The sequence below is a fragment of the Camarhynchus parvulus genome, chromosome 1A (genome assembly GCF_901933205.1).
Source record: "Camarhynchus parvulus chromosome 1A, STF_HiC, whole genome shotgun sequence".
Classification (NCBI taxonomy): Eukaryota; Metazoa; Chordata; class Aves; order Passeriformes; family Thraupidae; genus Camarhynchus; species Camarhynchus parvulus.
In genome coordinates this window covers 10,922,931-10,939,764 of record NC_044586.1, presented here as the reverse complement: position 1 = coordinate 10,939,764, position 16,834 = coordinate 10,922,931, and the positions used below count along the sequence as shown (strand labels likewise).

General features: G+C 41.2%; 1 protein-coding gene across 1 annotated transcript in view; it reads left to right on the top strand.

The window, feature by feature from the left end:
• The window catches only part of IPO8 (importin 8), a 47,615-nt gene extending 40,896 nt beyond the window's left edge, over positions 1-6,719 (top strand). The window contains 1 exon segment of the mRNA XM_030959731.1: positions 229-6,719. Coding sequence (XP_030815591.1) covers positions 229-326 — 98 coding nt within the window. The 3' untranslated portion in view covers positions 327-6,719.
• The last annotated feature ends 10,115 nt before the right edge of the window (positions 6,720-16,834 follow it).

Sequence of the window (16,834 nt, the reverse complement as noted above, 5' to 3'; positions counted from 1 at the left end):
ACTGACTTGTTAAAGGATTAATTTCTCAACTCTGTTGTAGAGGTGTGCACATTTATGCCCTCAGAAAAACCTGAGGGTAATTTATTCCTGTCATTGCATTTAGGGAATGAAATTTTGACTCAGCTGAGAGTTTTTTCCATAACTTTGTATGCATAATTGAGCTGGATTGTCTCTTACAAAGGTGTTCTCTGTAGACTATTTCTCATATCCTTTTTCTTTGAATTCTAGAGACTAAGACAATAGAACAACAAAGTGGCTACACATTTGACAACAAAGGACTGATCACAGCATTTAATTTTGCTGGAAATACTCCCGGTGGCAACTGAAGGATTGGCTACAAAGGTCAATGGGAAGGGTCTCATCATTACAGTTTCTTGAAATCATCGTGACTTCTGAGTGATAGGGGAGGGTAATTTAATGCTGCTGAAGGTTTCTGGGAAATAGCAGTGTGCTTCCCCCACCAGAATGCTCTTTCTAACCAGCTACTGTAAGGTACAAATTCTTGTGGTGTTTTTATAATTTGATGGACTGAAAGGAAATGTTCGTCCTCAAGGAACCTGGATGACTGGGAGGGACTGGGCTGCATCTAATTGAGTTGCACTTCTCAGGTTTTTGCTGTGCAGAATTGATAGATTCGTATGGATAACAGTGCCTTCTGTTGTACATGGATTGCCTGAACAAATGGATTTTGGAGTGCATTATAATTTTTTAAGTGTAAGGACATTTCTTGATACACTGTAAGCCTTGGTTCCATGTTTTCCAATCACCTGCTTTTTACTGCTCAGTTTAATTGTTTGTTGGTTGCATACAAATTGCTGGATTCACAATATTAGCACACCTTCCCTATTTGGTGCAGACCAAATGTATAGAGAGAGGTGTCTGTTGGAGTTTCAGAGCAAACACTGGTTATGTCAAAGGGTCTTAACAAAATGGCAGATTTTCCCTTGATGCAGTAGTCTTAAATTATTTCTCTTAGCCATGAATTCAATTTGCTTGAGTTACAGTGGCTTGCCTAGCAGGTGGCTACCCTAAATCTACATCAATATTAGCTCCTGCCTGGACAAATGGTGTGTCCCTCTCATGTAGATGTTCTACATGACAGCTTATTTCTGCTATTATTGATGAATATTGGCTTATACATGGGATAATCTCTTCTGTTTTTTTTTATTCATTACCATTCCAGTGGTAGTACTGAATAATGTGGTACAAAATATTTGCAATATTTTATTTATTTTGATAGAAGAAGAACAGCTTCAAACTTACTTCTTACTGTTACACTCTGTGATTGTATTTCTGGTCTGCATTGCAGTTGGTTATTCTTGTTCCATGCTAAAATTTCTTCTGCCAGATTTTTTTCCTGAATTTTGAAGGCTGGTTTCACCACTGGAGGTTTAGACTAGATATTAGGAATTATTTCCTCATGAGAAGGGTGGTCACACGCTGAGACAGGTTGCCCAGGGAAGTGGGAAGAATGAACATCCCTGGAAGTGTTTAAGCAACACGTAGATGTGGCACTTAGGGACAGGGTTTTGCAGTGAACACGGGGTTAACAGTTGTACTTGATGACCTTAAAGGTCTTTTCCAACCTAAAGAGTTCTATAGGACAAGGTGTTTGTGGAGAAGTTCATTTAGAGAGGAAGTGATAGCAGTACTAATTTGAATAGGTGCCCCTCCTTTAGGTCTACTGGGATCACAGTGGTGTAGCAAAAAGCTGTAGGGGTGCTTTAGAATGTGAACTTTGGATTGGAGATAAAATGTTTAGACCAGATTTTGTCTCTGTGTTAATTTCTTTATGATTTAAAAATATTCACCAATCAGTTTTTAACACATACTAATAATCTATTTCTTTACAGCAGTGTCCCAAATAAAAAGTCAAAGTCTTTCCCATACCCCATCAAATTTTCCAAAACTACAGTAAATTACAGACTGCTGGCTCTGTCAGTGCTGAAGCTTTCATTTTGTTATTATTTTGTGAATCTGATAAATCTGAAGCATTCTGTGCCTTGGCTTCTGGAAAAGGCCAGAGGATCTCTGCCCATTCCTTCTGGAATTTTCCTGGCCTGGCAGCTGTGGGGCAGAATGTTCCCTACACTTTCCTGTTTCCTGCACCTTTTTGTCAGACTCTAAGGCTGTTTCTGTGCTGCTGCTTCCTCTTTATTTTTTTTTTCCCTTCCTCTCCCCAGCAGCTACAGAGTAAAGTTGGCCTGGTTCATGTAGGTTTTTCACTGATGCTGCTTAGTTCATAGCACAGTGAAAATGTCTTGTTTTTAGGCCTGTTGTACATGTGGAAATTGTGAGAATTCCAGGGTCTGTATTTCTAAAAAAGAATGGTCTGTTGAGCTGCACTGGACAGGCTCTTTAAGGTCAGGCAGAAGAGGGCCAAGATATCCTTTGAATGGGATATACAATATTTTGAATGTCAGTTTATGAAAATTACAGGTCACTTGCTAATTTAGGCCTGGGAGTGTACTGACTGAGACAGTAAGTAGGAGAGCAGTACATCCAGTTTGTTGGGGAGTTTATCAGAAACCACAGAAGTTTTGAAATCATTCATGAATTTAAGAAATAGTTTTTGGAAGTTAAGGGCATTGGTGACTTCTCTCTTACCTGTCAATTGAAGTTAGGTATTAGGCAGGTAAACTGTTTAAGTCCTTTATTATTTTATTAAAAGAAACAAGATTGTCAAGTTGGGTTTCTTTCAAAGCCCATTTGCCTTCTCTATACTGGTGTGCAGAGTAGAAAATGGATTTATTTTTCTTCTGCTAATGAGGTTGCTTGCACTCTCACAGGCTTATATTTAGGAGTTGATGTGTTCAAGGTAAAATCTGCTTTTGCATAGCATCATCTTGGTGTCACTAAGCTGAACTATGGCTGCTCCCTAGTTCTGCTTCTTGTATACTTTTCAAATCAGCTGCCAAGAAAATTTCATCCAGATGTTTCATACAAGAGTTTAATCAGCATTGTGGAGTTGGGAATCTTTGTTGTCTATTTTGCATTGGGGTCAGAGATGTCTGAGGGAATGGCATGTAAAAACGTTAAATGCCTTTCCCTTCCCAGAAGATTCATGAGCAAATGTTTCTACTGGCAAAAGCAAATGTTAATTATTTTATTCCTTTTTTTTTTTGAAAAGGGTTTTAATCCAAAAAAATTTATTGGGCTCTGGCCTCCACTTTAACATATGGTTCTCTTTTAACATGATAAATACCCATTTGTACATGATCATAAATAGGTAATGGATTTTAGGTGTTTCTTTCTGAGCTGTGTCCAGCTTTGTACTACATTAAAGGGAGAGTACCACAAATGTGCATTTACTGTCTCACTTTGAACCGAGGTAATCGTGGAATATCAGATATCAGCACTGCCAACCAAGCATGATGTATTTGCCATTGGAAGGATAGAGAATCATGAATGTATTGCAAAATAAAACAAAGGGTGATAACTGGTGACTTACGTTGCCCCATGCCCATAATCCCAAAGTGTAAAGATGATCTGTGTGGGCACCACAGTGGCTTTACATAGGAAATTAGTGTAATGGAGGTTGTAATCATAGCAAATGGGAACTTACATAAGCTGCTTTTCCAGATAAAATTAACTGATCCTGGGTGTTGAACTGCATATGCTGTTTTGTCACTTGTGAAACGAAAATAAGAATCGCCACGTGTTTTGGCTGCCTCTTTTTGCTGTCTCTCTTTCAGAACTGAAGTACATTGCTTGCTTTTATTACAAAGCAGAATCTTTAATCACAATGGCCAGCTCCAGGAAGAGTGCAGAATATCAAGCTGAGGAAAAGGCTGGAAAACCCCAAACCTCAACAGTCCCCCAAAACCCACATGTGCACAATCTGACTGAAATGAATGTACTTTGGGAGTGTTAATTCAAAACATTTAAAGAATGTCACACAAAATGATATTGTGAGATTCTTTGCTTTAGGGAAAAAGGCTGCCTGTGGGGTGTGAGGGAGCCATGAAATGCTCTGCTTTAGGACATGCCCTTTGCCTGTGAAGTCCTGGCAGTTTGTGGCTCTGGATTCCATCATACATTGCAGAGGAGAGATGGTAGGACAGTAGAGATTTTTTTTCCTTACTACAAAGTCAGAGTCTGTCTTGAGATTGTCTTGAGCCAAAGGAATTGTAGACTACATGAATGATTAACTGTCCTGTTTCCATAATGCTTTCCTGTCTTTTTCTTTCCTCCTTTTCTTCTTTTGTCAGCCACAATGTTATTGGATATTTCAGGGAGTTTTCAAAAGACCTGAAAATGTAAACCTTAAGCAATTTTTATAAAATCTTTTTCTTGAAGCAATGCAATTTATCAGTTGCATTTCTTGCTGTAGAACAGTCTCCTCATTTGACATACACATATGATACAGAACTTCAAAAGCCCCTCACTTGTGCCTATGGTTTGATGAGCTTTTTTGTGATTTACTCCTTAATATGGGCACTTTGAAATCCCCATACCTTGTACTGAAATTTGCTCAAAGGATAGGCAAAAATGCACTATGTAATGGAGTACCCAGTCCTCATCCTGAGATATGCCCCAGTCAATCTTTTGTTAATATTTGGCAGTCTGGTGGTCAGTTCCTCAAGGATCTCTGTCTCTGACCGAGGACATTGTTCAAGTCCAAGAGGCTGTCTCTGCAGGTAGGCAGAGAATTGATTTTCCCTCACTGCAGAAAAGCATACAGCAGGCATGGCTATGAACTTCATGATCTTAGGAGTGAAAATAGCATTCTTTTCTCTGGGATATCAGGTTTTAACCCAGGTGGGTGGGATACAGTAGAGTTGCATGTTCCCATTGTGTTTAAGGAAGCCAGACACTATTCCAGATACCAAAAAGTCTCAGCATAAAACCATATCATAAAGGGGATGTGTGAGGAGGCCAAGCTGCTTGCTTTGGACACCTCTTCCACTGCTACTTCTTTTGTTAAACTAGTCAGGGAAAACCAGTGAAAAATGAAAGAAAATTAAAGCAGTGCTTGGGCACTGGACAGGCCAAAACTTTCCTGGTCTGTGGATCTATTTCTGATACTCACTGCAAATACACACAAGTACTCTTCAAATCCAATGTGCATCATCTGTATGGATGTCAGTACCCTGACTGACAGCCATGCATGAGAGGTGAAGACTTAATGTGATTTTTCTCTGGCAGAAATCAGATGCATCCCTTTAAAACATCTGGGAACTGCTTGTCCTGATTGATATGCAATCACCAACATGAGACACTCAGTGGGATTACAGTCTTAAAGATGATCAGCATGCCTCCTAAAGGGCTACTGAAAGTGTTCTTTGTCTAGGGAGCTGGCAGATGAACTGCTCTTGGACTAGAAGAGTTTTGGAGAACAGCAATTCAGAGAGAATCTGCAGACAGATGTTGTTGTGATGAATTGGGAAAGGATCCATCTAAATTGAGGGGATGCTTTTGATATGATCTGAGATCTGCAGCATTCCCTATGTTGCCTAGGTCTTTTAGAGCAGCATCCAAGAACTTTTTCCCATGCCTGCCTTTGAGAAGAGAATGTGCTTGGGCAGCCCCAAATTTCGTGCAGTGCTTTGAACTTGAGATCAGAAAACAATTTTGATTACAAGTTGTTCATAACAGAAAAATGAGGTGGAAGTGGTATATTAATGCTAGAATTCTCTTTGTAGGCTGTATAAAGGTTCACAGTTTGAGAGTTTGGCTCTGTTCATGGTGGGGTAGGAGTTGAACTTCCAGATGCATGGATTTCTCAAATGTGAACACAGCAGTGTCAGCTGCAGGATTCACCTGAGACAGTGTCAGTCAGGGGCTGCCTGCTGGACCATCTGGATTATGTTACATGAAGTGAAATGCAAAAACTGTGAAACTACTTGATAGTTAAAGCTGTTGAGCAACAAAAATTTTCTTGAAATGAGATTTTAATATTATTCTCAGGTATGTTTTAATTTTCGTGTTTTGTGCCCTTATACAAAATGTAAAATTACTGCAGAACATAGAGGCCTCTTCATTTCTCACAGAACTGTTTACCATTGAAGGTGTTTATCCAGGAATTGTTCCTCATTTTTAGGTATTTTCGACATGTTTGTTAGTGAAATTGCACATATCCTCTTTCACCACTTTTCATGCACAGAAATCTTGGAAATGAACTTAACAAAAGGAAGAACAGTGCTTTGAAAAGAGAAGATTATGCATAAGCAGGTTATTTTTAGAAAACAGAAGAACTGTGGCTTCTGAAGAAAATATGAAACCGTCACTATTTATACAAAAGTGCATGAGGTAAAGAAATTAATGTAAGATAATACAAGCAAGACATGCTCTTTGATCACAGCTGTAATGTTTATTTTTCATTGCCAAACAATGTGTGACACTTACTTTTGATTGCATGTGCTGTTGGAATAACGCCTAACATGAATCACATGAAATATTTTGGGGGCTCAAAAAGAGACCAAAGAGGCCATGCACATTTCTTTTGATACCAAAAGCAAGGAGATGAGCCCAGGACTGCTGTGACTGGAGGGAGCCTGCTATGTGCTACATTAGCAGATTGAGTTGCAGGATCATCACCTTTGTAAAAAGCCTGAAATACCAAACTGTGGGCTTTGAGGGCAAGAACTGACAAATGCAAAGCATGCATTGATGACAAGAAGAACCTCTTCCTAGCTTAAAGAATTCTGTACAGTGTTCTCTTAAGCTGTGCTGAATTTGCTTTAAAAACAGTAATAAATCTTATTGCTTAGGTCGAATGTTACATCTGTTGTGCATTTATATGGGAAGAATAATATTTCTTAAAAAATTGTAACATGCCACCTACCAAGGAGCCAAATCTCATTTTATAGCTGCTTTTCACACAGCCATAAAACTTCTTTGCAAGAACACCAGAGAATTCATTTTATACAAATGTGTGTGTTATCCAGAGTTAATAAGTGCATTTGTGTAGCAGTGTTTGTTAATCTCTGACCTGTGAAGGCAGCTGTTCACTTACACACGTTGGCTGTGAGAGAACATAACTGATGTTTGATGCAGAGCACCCGAACACAATCCTCAAAATATCAAACTAGTGAAGATAGTCATCTGCACCAGAGCTTCAGCCAGTCTGCTGTGCATGCAGTTCATAAAGAAGACACTGTTACCAGCCTTCCACAGGACAAGAAATAAATTTTCCAGGCAGGAACTGCAGGCCTGGTATTCATATCCGTGGAGTATTTCTCTGGTGGTGAGTTGCTGACGTAGCCTGTTTGTTAAACTGCACTGATTGATAATAGTGCCCTTTACTGTATGGACCCCTTCTGTGTGTCCTCCACAGTCTCTCTCTCTAAAAACACTGCTTAGTGGTCTATGTTTTTGAACTAGGGAGGCTGAATTAGTGTAGTTTGCCCAAAGCCATTGGTCTATGTTTTTGAACTAGGGAGGCTGAATTAGTGTAGTTTGCCCAAAGCCATAGCAACGTGTTGCAGCTGGCATGAGAAATTAAAATTCTGGCTCTGTATGGGAGTTTTGCTATTGCTTCTAACGGAGCTAGGATTTTACCCATGCAATTTGCTAGGTCCTGGTGTTTGGATTACTGCTGATATCTTCTACAGAAGCTCTGCCAGAACATACTTAATTTATGAAATTGCTCAGCAACAGCGAGTTCCACTATTGAACTGCAATTTTAATCTGTCTAGCAGTGACACTGTTTAATTGTATTTTGTGTGGGTTGCTTAGTATGACAAGCTCTCCTGGAGAAAAATGGTTCTCAGCAGGGTGATGAATGACATCCCAATTGCTAATTCCCCTTGAGGCTTTGAAGTGAACCTGATGGATTGGAAGCAGAACTCCAGATGACTGGCAGTATCATCTGCACCATGTGTGAGGGTGCAGGCTGGGAAGCCCCTCTGCAGGTATTAACAAACATCCTGGATTGGTTGTGAGGTTGCAGGTTGTGATTGCCACTTCTAACAGGCTCTAAAGAGTATATTTGTTAGCCAAGTAAATATTTGGCTCCTATGCTGCCTCCTGCCCTCTGACAGTGTTGAAATTTTTTGAACTAGAATCACATTCTTAACCTGAATTCTAACTCCCAGTCTCTTAAAAGGGTAACTTGTTCCATTTGGTCCCCAGCAAGGGTGAAATAGGATCAGTGTTTGCTTTCTCTTGTTGCCAGGTATGTTAAATGAACAATTTAAATAATTTAATTACCCGTTTGATTAAATTACTGGGACTTTACTCAATGTCATACAGTTTCCTGGTGATTTTTTTTTTCCGGCAGAGCGCAAGCTACATGGTATTGTGTGCACATCAGGAAAACTCTCCATAGTCACATAAATGAGATTCTGAGCGAAATACAGAGAATGGAAAGGTCATTTCAGTATATGAATAATGGATTTTTTCCTTTTTTATTAAATGCATTGGCCTTCTATCTCTCAGCACCTTGTAGAGCACAATGTCCAACTACAACAACTAAGGATGCCTTAAGCAGTTTGTATTAAATAGAAATACTCCATACTGTCCTTTTTACACAACATACCTTGCCTGCCCTGAGAGGTTGTTGTGCAGAGTGTGGTAATGGGGCCAGATGCCTGCACCTTTGTGTAGGGATTTGAGCACAACCATGGGGCTGGCACTGGGCTCTCAGCAGCAGCTGTGGCTGTGCTCTGCAAGAGTAGTGTCCTCACAGGGAGAGCACATCCTGTGTCTCATGTTCCTCCTGCCATAAGGATCTTCCTGGAGGATGCAGGGGGTTAAACAGAACTGCAACAAGAATAATCGGAGAGCACTGCAGTGCATCTGACTGTGCACTGAACTGAACCAGTTATTGCCATCCTTTGCTATGTACAGACCACTCAGAAATGTGTCAGCATGAGGTGAGATTAAACAGAGACACGGAGTCTGGTTCCTCAGTGTGGCAAGGATCATAATTCTGCCAAACAAGAATCAACTCAGTTAGGGTGAACAGCATGATTAGCTCTGTTTCTATTATTGTTTTGAAGAGAAACTGACAAGGATCTCTCTGCACCATTGTGATGGAGGGAAAACAAAAAGCCAGCCTGGCCAGGAGAGAATCCATGCACAAGAAATAGCCTAAACATTGATTTCACTGGAACAGCAAGCATGGAAATCACTGCGAAGAAGAACAACTATTCCAGATGTTCAGTTACAGAATATTTATCCCAATGCATTGTTAATCTGATTTACTGATTGCATGAAGGTAGAGCTAAGGTAAAGAGGTTGCAGATACTCTGATCTGTAAGTACTTTGGAACTGGGGCTGTCTGAGCCACCAGGCTGGAGGCTCTAAAGGAACTTTCCTGGCTGCCAAAGGTTGTTGTGTCAATAAGAGAGAATTCTGCACAGTCTCAGGCTGCCTGCGTTATTGTGGTTCCTTCTTCTTAAGTCTGGTGAAGGCTCATTTGATTTTTTGTTTAATGGGATTTTCTATTGGTGATTGATATTCTCCTAATAAAATACACAAACCACTGTCACTGTGTGGCTGAAGTAGCAGCTGGTTTTGGTTGCAAATCATTCCTGGCTATCTGTCACAGAAGGAGTGCTTGTGTTAGTCTCTGTCTGCTCTGATTAGGCTTTGTTACCCTCTCACTTTGCCGTCTGTTCTGTAGCTTCACAATGCAGTGATCTTCCAGGGCATCAGGATGTTGCCTTAGATCTTCAGCTTCTGCTTTTTGTAAACACAGAAATTTTCTCACTTCATTGTGATTCTGGATTCCTCTGTCCACTTCTCACATGTGCACCTCTTGGGGGTTTGTGACTGTGATCTGCTGAATTAGGAAACCTGGACTGTGGAGTGGTGCTAGATTTTTCTGTCAATAGATACTTCCGAAAAGCATGGATCATGAGATTCTCTTACTGTTCTCTTCCTTTCTTTAGATACAGTTTAACACAAAATGTTTTCAAATAGATTTTGTGCATTTTTTTCAGTCTTTCAGGATCAAATTACTGAATCAAGGCCCAAATCCTTATATGATGAAATTCTGTAACTGTACTGCAGGTTGGGGAAGATACAGAAAACTTAAGGCAAACACATCCAAGATTAACTATGACAAGAAAAATAGAGTATTGCTTTGCTTAGTATTTATATTTAAAATATCTCCATATTTTTGCTTTGTTCCAGTTTTGAGCAGGGGAAAATTTAATTTGCTTCTACTTTTTATTTGGGTATGGAGCTGTAGTTGACTTTTAACTCTGGATTTTACTTTATGACAATATTGCTGCAGGAAAATATAGCACCAGCTACTTAATGTCAAAGGATGTGTGCTAGTTTATTTTGTTGCCATTTTTGTGGCTTTCATCCAAGGTCACTTGTGTCATGGGACACCTGAGTCCAAGATTTATAATGCTGCAGGAGATTGCCTAGCAGTACACTAACAGTTCATAATCTAAAGACTTTTTGAAGCTATATTAAAGCACAGGGAAGCATTTTATCCTTCTCTGAATGGTTTCTGTTTCACAACCAAACTTTGTACAATAACATTTTCTTACTTTTTAAAAAATATCCCCCTTTTTGTTGAGGAAAAAATAGAGGGCAAAAATCAGCAACTGTGGACCTTTGAAGATATACAGATGAGCACTAGGATATGGCATGCTAGTAGGTAGATAAGGAAAAAAAATAAGCACACTACCTAGTTTTAGGCACCTAATTTAGATTAGGAGGCTTATCTTGTTAGGTTTTTGTTAGGAGAGTGAGGGTTGTGCTCCTAAGGCATCAGATGTCACCCTCTGGCAAAACCTGCTTCCTTCTCATAAAGCAAGCTCAGGGAAATGTGCCATCCATGTTGGGTGGGGAATTCTACTACTGTGAGTGCACCCCTGGTGGGTTTATTTTGAGGGGAAAGAGAAACCCTCAGAAGGTTTATAGCCTATAGTAATTAGAGAAGAAAAGTCTCCACATCTTGTTTGCTGGTAGTGTGCAAATGGATAGTCAGTTTTGCTGATTTTGTGCATAAGAGAGATTCTGAAACATGACTAATTTGATGCATATGCTTTGTCTTTTCCATGGTAAATTAGAACCTTTCCATACCCAGGAGCTGAGCTGTAGCTCTTCTTGATTTAAAGTGTGTTTTGTTACCTTAATTGCACCATTTATCAGGACTTTTTGGTGCTTTTTAATTTTGCTTTTTACTGTGAATTCTCTCACCCAAGTAAATGATACTACAGCATTCAGGAAACTTGGAAGGCATTCAAGCCAGCACTTCATCACCACTCTGAAAGATGATCTATGAACACCAAAGTTGCAGGACCTTGAAAAAAGGCCATTGGCATGAAGAGCTTGGAACTCTATGGGACAGAAGCAGCTAAAGGTATGTGAGGTTCTGATTCTGAGTTACTGAAGGTGTTGAGCCCCTGGGCCAACGGTGTCCAGATCTGTCTTTTAGAATTAGGGGAAAGCCCTAAAGAAAGGAAACAGAGCCCTTGAAGGAATATGTTACAGAGCTGAATTTTCTGTCCATTTCTATTGATGCCCTTTCTTGAAGACTTAGAACTAGAACTTAGTTCAGGTTAGAAGGGAGCTTAGGAGGTTCCTAGTCAGCTTGGTGCCCAAAGCACAGCCAGCTCAGAGATCAGAGAAAATGGCTCAGAATTTTATCCAGCCAGTCCTTCTGCTCTTTCTGTAGCATGGACAGGGGGAATCTGAGGGTAGCAGAGTAGCTTGGTTGGCCTGTGTGGGCAGAGATCATTAGGAGGGCAGGTGCTTGACTTGTTCAAAATGTGATAATGGCAATAATCTTGAATGAAGTGGCTCTGCTTCCAGCAGAGGATAATTAGCCTTTGCATTTGAAAGGAAATGATCAGGAAAAGCAATAAGCATTAGGCAGGAGTCCCACTACCACGCGGTTTCCAGCTCTGGTAACCACAGCTCGCTTCAAGGAGTGTTGGCTTCAGTCACAAGGGTGTGTCACTTCCTCAGAGCAGGCCAAAAGCTGAAGCATGAACTGTAGAGTTCTGTGGCATCACAAACTCTAGAGCTGTGGGGGCAGGGAAGGTGTAAAGGGAGAATCCACATGAGAAACCAGTGGCTGTTTGGACTGCCAAGTGTCAGCAGGTGTCTGGTACGTTCTGCTTGCTGAGGGAAGCAGGAGGCTTATTGTTCACAGGAGAAAAGAAGTATCTCTGTGACAAAGGATCTAAGAATGGGAGAACCAGATGGATGGAGGGACCTCCAGAGGTTTCAAGGAGATGGGTTGTGACCCCCATGTTCTTTTCCAAGAAGACAGAGCATATTAGTGAAGGAGAAAATCTAGACAGGGAAATACTGACTTTTGAGGGTTGTGAAAGGTACCTGCTGTCATTTACTTTGTGTTACTGTCAGGGAAAGCATAGGCATATTCCTGACCCTGAAACTGTTTGTGGTGGACTTCGCAGGGGTCCCAGGATGAGGGAAGAGACGAGGATCCGACTCCATGTTTCAGAAGGCTTGATTTATTATTTTATGATATATATTATATTAAAACTATACTAAAAGAATAGAAGAAAGGATTTCATCAGAAGACTAGCTAAGAATAGAAAAGGAATGATAACAAAGGCTTGTGACTGACCGAGACAGTCCGGACAGCTGGACTGTGATTGGCTATTCATTAGAAACAACCACATGAGACCAATCACAGATCCACCTGTTGCATTCCACAGCAGCAGATAACCATTGTTTACATTTTGTTTCTGAGGCCTCTTGAGCTTCTCAGGAGAAAAAATCCTAAGGAAAGGATTTTTCATAAAATGTGTCTGTGACAACTGCTCAAAACAGGCATATTCCTGACCCTGAAACTGCTCAAAACAGTTGTGCTGCCTGTAGCATAGAGATGCACAGGCAACACAACTGTATCTTCCCAGTCTCCAGTTTCGCTATCAGACTTCACTTTGCAAGGATCGTCCCATGAGAGGTGCAGGTACGTACTGAATATATTTATATAATTGGTATAACGTTTATTTGTACAATGTATTGCCTCTCTATGGATGTACTGAAAAGCCAGATGGGAGAGACTGGGCTGCGGGAAGGTCTAGATAACAATGTGGCATTGAGGAGGAGGGGATACACAGGAAGAGGCAAGTTTAGGGAGGGATAGAGGGAGGGAAGGAGGGAGAGGGCAGGGGAGTGCGGGCGCGGTGGCAGCGCAGGAGCGGCTGTGCCGCTGTCCGCGGTGCTGAGCGCGCCGTGCCGGGGCTGCCTCCGTTGGCTCCTTGCATCGTCTAAAGATGGGCTGCTCTATAATCTTCCTGCCTGTAACATCTCTGTGTCATTTCACAAATGGTGTGGCCCGCTGGAACCCAGGGATTTTCACCGTGGCAGGTAACTCTGAATATCTCCACCTAGAGCCACGTTTCCTATTTCCTCACAGAAAGCTGCTATTATGGAAATAACTGTCTGCTAAGCTGGGCACAGTGGGGAGTTCTCAGGAAGATGATTCTTCTGAACATGCCTGTGAAATTCAGTGAAATTCTGCTGAAAATGTCTGCACCACAGCAAGGAGCAGCTCCTCACATACCATCCCAGCACATCAGCTGACAGAGTTGCAAAACCTGAATCCTTAAAATCCTGACTGAACTGATATAGCTGAGCTTTTGTATGCTCTTGATTACAATACTTGATTGCCTTGAACTGCTCACAGTACCTAAAAATATCAGATATATTCAAACTATCAGCAACACATCCAGCATATAGTACTGAGTGCCACCCACTGGCTTGAAATATTTTTTTCACCATTGCCTGACTTGCTACAGGAGCCAGAAAGCAGGAGAGAGACAGTCAGGAGTGACATTGAAAGGAAGAGTCTCCCTCATTATTTAACATGTTGAATTTGTTTAGAGTTCAAAGTTTTGTAGTACTGAAAGCTCTTTGTGATGTATGACTGTTTAAATGGGTGCCAGCTCTCTGATGGTATTGAAGTGCTGCTTTGAGTCCTGCAGTTCCTAGGAAAGCTGATAGCAAAAGTCAGTTCTATAGATTTTGTTACATACTTCTGTCATGCTGCTCCATGTTGGACTCAGCTGTACCATTCTATAGGTGCACAGCATTTAGAGATTTAAACTGTTTAGAATAAGATAGATTTATTTTTCACCTGAATGTGGCCTTGGATTTCTTCTGACAGAGTAGGTATGGCAGTCAGGCTCACAGTCTCAATACCCAGCATCACCTTGATTTCCTAGGCCAACTGAGCATCCAAGGAAGGAGTATGTGAGAACAGAAGAAAGTAGATCTCTAAACACATGATGCACTTTCTGATGCTGCAACTTCTGTCAATCATCCCTTTTGGCATCTTTCTGAAAAGCCATTGTTAGTAGTCTAGGACACTTTTCCCTTCTGTTCCTACATTTATCTTGCTTTGGGTCCTGTTTCCATTTAATTCAGGGAATGACAAAATGCCTTTATTCAGAATGGCAAAGCCTTGGCTGTAAGAGTCACAATGTTGATTTGCAGCCTTTGATATACAATAGCTTTATTTCTGTGTGTGTTGTTCCTTGCACTTGCAGGAAGGAGGTGATGTTTCATCTACAACAATATTACTTTCAACATAAGGGCTTGTCCTCAGGAGTACTGTTAGCATGGGATGTTTTTGTATTATATATTAGATTTCATGTGATTCTAGAAATTTCTGCTTCATTTTCCCCACATGTTCAAGTAATGGCTGTACAAGGGAGGCTACTCATCTTGCCTGTGTCAAGCAAGAACTCATTTCAGCAATTGATGTGCCATCACACAGTCTTTGCCTGCAGGACTCTGTTCTGCATAGGGAGAGTCAACCGTAGAGGAAAAGCTCCAAGGGTGGAGTACAGCCATTTATAAACCTGTGACAAAATGAAAAACATGTTTCCCATTAAAAGTTGAGCCTGAGGATGCCTAATGTATAATTTTTCATCCTGTGATCTTCAAGAATGAGGTACATGTGATTTTTTGGGTTTTTTTTAAATAGTGGTCCTGTTAGGAAGATCGGGTCAGGCAGATCTCAGCTAGCTATCAAGATGATTTTCATTCTGTATGTCACCAATTTGTCAATTTTTCAGTCCCAAATGGCTAATTTTTTTATTAGGTTTGATTGCATGAGATGATAGACATAGGTTTATTTTCCCTCTTCTTTGCCGTATTCAAAACCTTGTTGATGGTGGTTGCAGGAAGATACCATTTAAACCACAATGTTTAAATGAAGTAAGATATGATTTTCTGGCAAGCATATTCTGTCAAGTGGAAGAAAGCTTTGTTAAAGCAGAGCAATATCTGTTATGTCTCTGTTATGAAATACCAGTTTTCTGACCTGTTTATTCATATGGAGATTTTAGAGAGAGACAATAGTTTTCAGCATATCACTCCTTTTCCAGAGCTATTCACCACCTCATTTCACTGGTCTCTGGTGTGCCTAGACTGCAGGGAAAAATTTTATGTGCTTTTTCTTCCCTGCAAAGCCGGAAATTGCCAGTTGTGCATTATCAAAGGAATGAGAGCTTGTTGGTGAGCTCTCTCTGTGCTTCACTGTGGTACAGCTATGCAGTAAATTTGCCAATGGCTTCTGCTGCCCAACAGAATCCACACCCTAAGGCTGTGTACGAAATGTTCTGTTTTTAGAGAACATGTCTAGGTGATGTCTCTGTGGTCTTCAGAGCCAACAGATTCGCTGTGGCAGTGTGTTCATCCTAATGCACAAAGGAAAGACCTTCCTAATGTAGTTGGCCCTGCTTGGAGCAGAACATTGGCCTAGATGACCTGCAGACCTCCCTTTCAGTCTTAAATTATTCCAGGATTCCAATAAAGCTCCCTGAGCACGTAGCCAGCATCAAAGGTGCCTTGTACAAGCAGTGCTGGAGCCATTGCTGCTGCAGCTGCCCTTGGGCAGAAGTTTGTCTCCCAGTGCTGCCTTCCTTTCTCCTGAGGAGCATGGAGGCCCTCAAGAGAGACTTTTTGGGGACTGTAGTGTGGTGTGCAGGGTTGTGCAGTCTGAACACTCCAGCACACTGCAGTCCTGACATGGCACTGCCTCCCTGCATCCCATGCTTGGTTCACTGCTTGCTCCCATGGATGTGGCTGGATGGCTGCTTTTTGGCAGGACTTACTCTGAAAAAGAATCCATGCAGCCCAACAGGGCCCTGTTGGGTACCCTTGGTGTTTTGTGAAAGGCTCAGGTACCTCCAGGCATGAAAAGCTAATGCCACCTGTCACCCCACCTGGTGTTCCACTGCTCTTCTCTCTGAGTGCGTTTTTCCCTGGCTTCCCCACAGGGTTGCTGGTTGCACAAGCCAGCACCAATTAATTCAGGGGTCAGTCCTGCATCTTTACTGGGATGCAGGTTTCACATGCCCCTTTCAACTGCTTTCAAACAAGATAAATCACACAAGACTTCTACCTTTATTTTCTACAAATTGTCTTTTTCAATGCTGTATGCCATGAAACATCCCTATAAGCAGGCAGAAGCTGAAAGAACTGGAGTTGCTTTGAGTTATACTAAAACCAATTTTGAGCCCAAATAGTGACATTTATAGAGGCAGGTGGCTTGTTGAATAATATGCTCAACTGCAAGCCATGATTCTAAATGTCAGTCTGGGAATGCCATAAATCCTATCTAAAATGTGCTCAGGTTGTTTTACATTTCAACATGTTAGCCCAAAACTCCTCAGACAAAAAAAGAATAAGCAGCGTGGGTGGCATAATTGTTACTTTTTTGGATCCCAAACATATGCTTTTAGCAATCAGGACCTCATAAATTTTCCCTCAATGCCTGTCAGTGTTGCTTAGGTTTCCAGCTAGGGGCTTTGAACTCTGCTGGCCCTTCTCCAGAGCTATCATCTTGCTTGCACTGATGTCTGCAGTTTTGGGGGTCTAGTGAAAAGTTTCCTGAGGAAAAAAAAACCACAGCCTTTACTGGTGAAAGACAGAACTTTAC